General features: G+C 54.9%; 1 protein-coding gene across 1 annotated transcript in view; it reads left to right on the plus strand.

The window, feature by feature from the left end:
- The first annotated feature begins 517 nt into the window (after positions 1-517).
- The window catches only part of DLGAP3 (discs, large (Drosophila) homolog-associated protein 3), a 39,819-nt gene continuing 33,421 nt past the window's right edge, over positions 518-6,915 (plus strand). Inside the window, exons 1-2 of the mRNA XM_010841212.1 lie at positions 518-594; positions 2,018-3,175. Of these exons, the coding sequence (XP_010839514.1) occupies positions 2,069-3,175 (1,107 nt within the window). The 5' untranslated portion in view covers positions 518-594; positions 2,018-2,068. The remainder of the gene's footprint in view (positions 595-2,017; positions 3,176-6,915) is intronic.

The following is a 6,915-nucleotide window of genomic DNA, read 5'->3' on the forward strand; positions in this document are numbered from 1 at the left end:
GTTAGCCAGGGGAATGTGTTGGGGGATGGATGAAAGTAGATTCTAGGAGGAGTGAGCAGCTTATGCAAAAATACAGGGACCTAAAATAACCCTCTCATGTGAAAGGTTGGTCCCCCTGTTAGACTATAAGCCTCTTAATGACAGGGACCACTCTTAAATCACCTCTATTCATGTCTCACTCTGAGTCTTGGTATGGTAGCTGCTCAACAAATATTTGTGGAATGGAATCATATTTGAGGGCAATGAAAATGCAGTGGCTCAGCACCACGGACAGATCACACAGACACCTGCAGTTGGAGGTAGTCCAACCTGTAAGCTTATTTGCATGCATTTGCATAATGAAGCCAACTTCATTTCCCTGGGGGTCCAGAGGCTCTGCATCATGGGGGATCCAATCAGTCCTGGCTTGGGGGGTTGGGCAGGGAAACTGTCAAGGCCAGAGACTGGTCCTCTGAGGACTCCGGGAGAATCTCTTTTCCTCTTTGCTTACCACCCTTTTCTTTCCGGTTAGGAGCCAGTGGTCCTGAGCCTTCTGAAGTTAGGATTCTGCCTGGCGGTGGAGATCCTGACACCAAGGATGGGACACCCCAGATGGTGAGTGATAGGAGAGTCTGGGGGATAGGGTTCTGAAATCAAAATAAGCTGGGTTTGAATCTTGATGCAAAGTGACTCACCCACTTACCGGCTTTGTGACCTTACCATTTTGAGCTATTTTCTCATGGGTAGATGTGGATAACATCTACACATAGGATTTCAGGGGGATTAGAGAACATTGAGTATGCACAGTACCCAGTACATGGCAAGTGCTCAGAGATGAACTGTGAGCAGGATCTGGAAGAAGCTTGAACCATGGTGGGTATGGGGAGGCCGTAGTGGGGAGGAGGGGAGGGTGAGCCTTGGAGGGGCTGCTGTCTGGAGTCTTTGAGGCTGTCATCTCCTACAGTCAGCAGATGGCCCAGGAGCCTGGTCTGGGATGAGGGAGGGCGCCGTCTGCCAGCTCCTTGGTCCCCATCCCTCCTGCTGGCACTCCCTCCTGCTGTAGCTCCTGTCCTGGCAGCTCTGGAGTCCTGATTGGAGGCAGTTCTTGCTGAGAGCTGACCTCTCTGTCCTGTAGCCTTGGCAAGCCTGGGATGGGGGCCAGGGCCACTGGTTCCAACGCTTTCCCTCCATCACCTCCCTGCCCTGCCAGCCCACTGTTCCTGGGAGGAGGAACTCCTGGGTTCTAACCCCAGTTTAGGATTCAGATGCTGCCTGGATAGCCAGTGTTCCTCTTTTATGTTTCTCCTCCCTTCATGACCTCTCCTCCACTGAAATGGGGGTGGCAGTAAAAGGCATGGGGGGAATTTCATCAGGGAATATTTGGAACCCAGCAGAGGAGGGAGGAGTCATCTCTGGTTATCCCTTCCTGTCTCAGCCCTGGAGGGGAGGGAGAATGAGCCTCCAGCCAGATGGAAGGAACTGGGTGTGGAAGGAAGGGGAGGGGTTATCCTACAGAATCGTGATGGATATGTAGATTTGGGTCCAATGTTCTCTTTGGTTATTGCTTCTGGGAGCTGTGACCCAGAGCCCTGGCTCTTCATAGCAGGGGAATTGGGTAGGGATGGTAGGGATTGGGTAGGGATGAGTCAGGTGTGGTGCTGACTCAATTTGCCTCACACCAGCTTGTTAAAAGCTAGTTCACATGATGGCTCATATGTTTGACTATTGTTTTTATGTCTGTATTGGTATCTTTTTACTTTTGTTTACCTAAGATTTTTAAAAAAAACCCGTTTGGTTGAGGACATTTCCTCTTGGGAATAAGTATTTATCATCTTTGCAGCATTTGATGAATGGTGATAGTACTTTGTGCCCTTGTGAGTGTCTTTGTCTAGTACGACTTTTAAGCCTGTAAGGACAGTACAATTAACCACAACGAACTGATATGCATTACCTAAGCAGTTCTAAGAATACCTGATAAAAGTTTCAGGTCAAGTGGCCTGTTGTTTGATCCTAATCCCATTGCTCCCTATTTTCCCAGGAGGTTCCTGGGGCCTGGCCCCCAGCGCTATGAAGAGCCCTTGCTGAGGCCATGAGGGGTTACCATGGCGACCGAGGCAGCCATCCCCGCCCAGCCCGCTTTGCCGACCAGCAGCATATGGACGTGGGCCCTGCTGCCAGGGCCCCGTACCTGGTGGGCTCCGGGGAGGCCTTCTCCACCGAGCCCCGCTTCTGTGCCCCAAGAGCTGGCCTGGGACACCTTTCTCCTGAAGGGCCCCTGAGCCTGAGTGAGGGGCCATCCATAGGCCCTGAGGGAGGGCCAGGAGGGGCCGGGGTTGGGGGGGGTAGCAGCACCTTCCCCAGGATGTACCCCGGCCAGGGCCCCTTCGACACCTGTGAAGACTGTGTGGGCCACCCGCAGGGCAAGGGTGCCCCCCGCCTGCCTCCCACACTGCTGGACCAGTTTGAAAAGCAGTTGCCAGTTCAACAGGATGGCTTCCACACGCTGCCATACCAGCGGGGTCCGGCAGGGGCTGGGCCCGGGCCTGGGCCGGGGTCTGGCACTGCCCCGGAGGCCCGCAGCGAGAGCCCCAGCCGCATCCGGCACCTGGTCCACTCTGTGCAGAAGCTGTTTGCCAAGTCCCACTCTCTGGAGGCTCCAGGGAAGCGGGACTACAATGGGCCCAAGGCCGAGGGAAGAGGTGGCTCCGGGGGAGACAGCTACCCAGGCCCGAGCTCTGGTGGCCCCCACGCCTCCCACCACCACCATCACCACCACCACCACCACCACCACCAGTCCCGGCATGGCAAGAGGAGTAAGAGCAAGGACCGCAAGGGGGATGGCCGGCACCAGGCCAAGGCCGCGGGCTGGTGGAGCTCCGATGACAACTTGGACAGTGACAGCGGCTTCCTGGCCGGTGGACGGCCCCCTGGGGAGCCCGGGGGTCCCTTCTGCCTGGAGGCTCCGGATGGGTCCTACCGGGACTTGAGCTTCAAGGGGCGCTCGGGGGGGTCAGAAGGCCGCTGTCTTGCCTGCACTGGCATGTCCATGTCACTGGATGGACAATCAGTCAAGCGAAGTGCCTGGCATACCATGATGGTCAGCCAGGGCCGGGATGGATACCCAGGGGCCGGGCCCAGCAAGGGGCTCCTGGGGCCGGAGGCTAAGGCCAAAGCCAGGACTTATCACTATCTGCAGGTGAGGCTTTGGTGGGGGTGGGGAACAGGAGCCTCAGTCCTCACCATTGTTACCCTGGGGGCTGTGGAAGGGGTTGGATGGGAGTCAGCTCCTCCCATGATGACGGGTCTGCAGGCAGCGGGTTCTTCCCTGCCTCACTGTCTTGGGGACTTCAGTTTCCCCATTTGTGCAATGAAAGGGCCCTTCTGTTTTGATGTATGTCAGTGCCAGGAAGACTTTTCCTCTACCTGCTGTTTAGGACAAGCTGTGCCGGCCTCTCTCTTGTGAGGCTGGAGGCAGAATGAGGTTGAGGGTGAGCAGTGAACAGGACAGAGTGGGGCTGCCTGCCTGTGCTTCCCCGAGATTGGAGGTCAGCAGTTGGAAAGCAGCTGTCTTGCCCCCAGGCCTTCTCCAGACCTCTTTTCTGCCCAAATCTGGGTGGTCCAGATAGTGTTTGGGTATGAAGGTCAGTTATTTCCAGAATGTGCCTCTGCTGGTATTGTCATTCTGGGGAACCTGCGGTGGGACACCCACGAGGCTGTGGAAGAGCCAGGAACCTGTCCTGTGGGTTTTGCTGAGCTGGGGTGCACACTGAAGAATGAGCTCCAGACCCAGCAGCGGGCTAGGGCTTCCTGGGAGTGGATGGTGTGGGTGATAACTGGAACACTGTCCCTGTCTTCTTTTACCACCTCTGTGGTGTCTGCAGGTGAGGCTAGGAGCTCTGACCCTTTCTTCTTATGGCGCCTTGGTCCATCCCTCACTGTCCCCTCTCCATCATCCTGCAGAGATGGGGTTAGGGGCTCTTCCTGCCATCCGCCTTCCTCTTCTCTGCCTCACACTCCTCTCCCACATCCAGTAGACTTAGGGTTATCCCCCAAACCCACATTTCACATAGTTAATCCACATCCATTCATTCTATGAGTGTTCCCTGGGTGCTGTGAATGCAAAGATGCAGACACAGATGCTGCCTGGAGGAGTTCACAGTTTAACAGTGGGATAGACAAGGCAGCTTCCCTGGTGGCTCAGATGGTAAAGAATCTTCCTGCAATGAAGGCGACCCGGGTTCAGTCCCTGGGTCGGGAAGATCCCTTGGAGGAGGGCATGGCAACCCACTCCAGTATTCTTGCCTGGAGAATCCCCATGGACAGAGGAGCCTAGCAGGCTACAGTCCATGGGGTGGCAAAGAGTCGGGCATGACAGCAACTAAGCACAGCACACAGAGAATAGAGTGCAGGGAGGCGGCGAGAGGAGAGAGCTTTGGGAACCTTGGGAGCCCAGAGGAGACACCTCACCCACTTGGGTGGTGGTGGCCAGGGGCTGCTCAGAGCAGCTTCTAGGAAGAATGTCCCCTGAACAGAGTCGCAGTGGACAAGTTGGAGTTAGTCGAGTGCAGTGTTTCCAGGACTGAGTGTTCCAGGAAGAGGCTGCAGCATGTTCAGAGGCATGGAGAATTGAGCTTGCACATGTCCTTTGGGTATCACTGGCCTGTTTGGTAAGTTGTTCACATGTTAGGGCTCTCCTGGGTGGGGAACTCGCTAAAGCTCAAGGGCCATAGTGGAAGCAGAAGGGGGAGAGAGACAGAAGGGGAGACTGGAGACTTGTGGGATTCAGGATTGGTCTTGCACTGCCCTCTCCCTGGGTAGGAAGGCTCTCTAAACTGGGAATTGAAGGGTCCAGAAGAAAGGGCTCAGGAGAGAACACCAGCCCTTCTTCTCCCATCCCTGGAGCCTTGCCTCTACTCCGCTGCTCCCTGCTGCTTCTCCAGGGCTGCCCTGACCTCCCTGGGGGCTTCCTTTTTAACATGCACCTCACAGTGTCCTGCAGAGGAGCCGGCAGCTCTGCGGTGGCTATGGAGTGGGAACCCTGCAGAGTGGCAGAGCGTGTCCTGGCTGTCCTGTCACCTCCCTCTGCCTGCCTGTGGCTCCTCTCTGTAGAGTATGGGGAAGGGGAGGCCCTGTCAGGGGCTAGGGTTCCAGGGGATCTGAGGACTGCAAAGTCTGAGCCTGTTTGGCAGAGAACAAACAGACAGCCTGTACTCCCCTGGCACAAAAGCAGGGGAAGCTGGCTGCATCTGCCCAGGTGTCTTGGTTGGTTCCCCAGCCCTTTTGTTGATACTCTATTCTCCCACTGGATTCAGGTCTCCTGCCAACTTCTTCCAGAACCCCCTTCTCACTTGGAGCCCTTGTTCCTTTATGGAGCCTCATCTCCTCCCTGTGTTCCCATTTGATTGAGCCCAGCCCCCCCCACCCCCACCCCACCCCCACCATCCTCCCACCGAGGGCTCCTTCATGGGGCCCACCCATCCCTTAGTCCCTGTTCTCACACTAATCTCTGGCCTCTCATCTAGCCTCACCCTAGAGTCTCTGTTCCTCTCTGGAACCCTATGCTCTCCCCAAACCCTGATCCCCACCCCCACTTAGCCTGTTCTTTTCAATGGGCATAGGCCAACTGTTATGGACTCCCTCACCCACCTGCAGACTCATCAAGATCCCCAGCCCCCATCATCCCCTTCCTTCTTGGCTCAGAGATGATGCTAGGACCACACATCCCACAGTGACCCCTCCATAGGGCTTGAGCCCATCTCCTCGGAATCCCTTTAATCCATGAACTGTCCCTGCTTCCTCCCCACATTTAAAGACTATCTTTCTCTTTACTGACTCTTTCCCTCATCCTGCAAACATGCCCAGATCGCTCTCATCCTAAAAACAAAACAAAACAAACTTTCCTTAACCCCATACCCCCTTCCATCTCCTTCCTGTCTCCCCTTCATTTCCAAGTTCTTAGAGCATAGACTCCACCATTTGCTTTCATTTTCCCCTTTACTGGACTGACTTCCACATTCCTGGCCTCTGAAATGTCCTGGCAGTGGTCACCAATGGCCTCTTGAGAACCCTCCTATCTCTAAATGCTTACCGTTATGGTAGTTAATCTTGAGCCCTTACTCTCTGTTGGTTCATTTATTGTTTCCACCAGTGCTGTGATGCAGGCGTAATTATCATTACCAGTTCACAGATGAGGAAACTGTGGCAGAGTTTAACCAACTTTGCTCACATTTACACAGCTAGCAAGTGATGGGGCCAGAATTTGAATATGGTTCTAACTCCCCAGCCCAAACCGCTAACCTTAGCATGCACTGTGGCATTTGACATTATCAACTCCTTCTATTCTGGAAATGTCTCCTGTTTCCGTGACAGGGCGTTCTCCTGACTTCCCTCCCACCCATCTGCCCACTCCTTCTCAGGTGACTTCATAGGCTCCTCTCCCTTTCTTCGCAGTCCCCCTTTTAAATGTCAGTGGATCCCTGCCCACCTCTCTTTCTTCTTTCCTCTGGGCTCTTTCATTCACTCCTATGGATTCAGCTGCCACCCATGACTCCCCCATGTCTGCCTCCAGCTCAGATCTCTCCACTGAACTCCAGAACCAAACACTCAACCACCTGCTCCACAGTTCTTTGCCAGCTCAAGATGCTCAACCCTGAACCTACCACCTTTCCCCCAAATCTGTTTCTCTGGGATTCTGTGGCTCAGTGAGCAACAACACCATCCCCCAGGTCCTCAGCCGGCAGCCTCCCAGTCCTCCACGACTGCTCCCCGCCCCCTCACCCCCCAAGTCTAATCAGGCTCACTGATGCTCCTGAACACCTCTCATTTCCATCTTCTCTTCCCCCTCGTTGTCATTGTCTTAATTTAGGCCTCATCATCTCTTGCCTGGATAACAGCATCAGCCTCTTAATTGGTCTCCCTCTCACCACTTGAGCCCTT

Source organism: Bison bison, unplaced genomic scaffold (assembly GCF_000754665.1).
Source record: "Bison bison bison isolate TAMUID 2011002044 unplaced genomic scaffold, Bison_UMD1.0 scf7180017864158, whole genome shotgun sequence".
Lineage (NCBI taxonomy): Eukaryota > Metazoa > Chordata > Mammalia > Artiodactyla > Bovidae > Bison > Bison bison.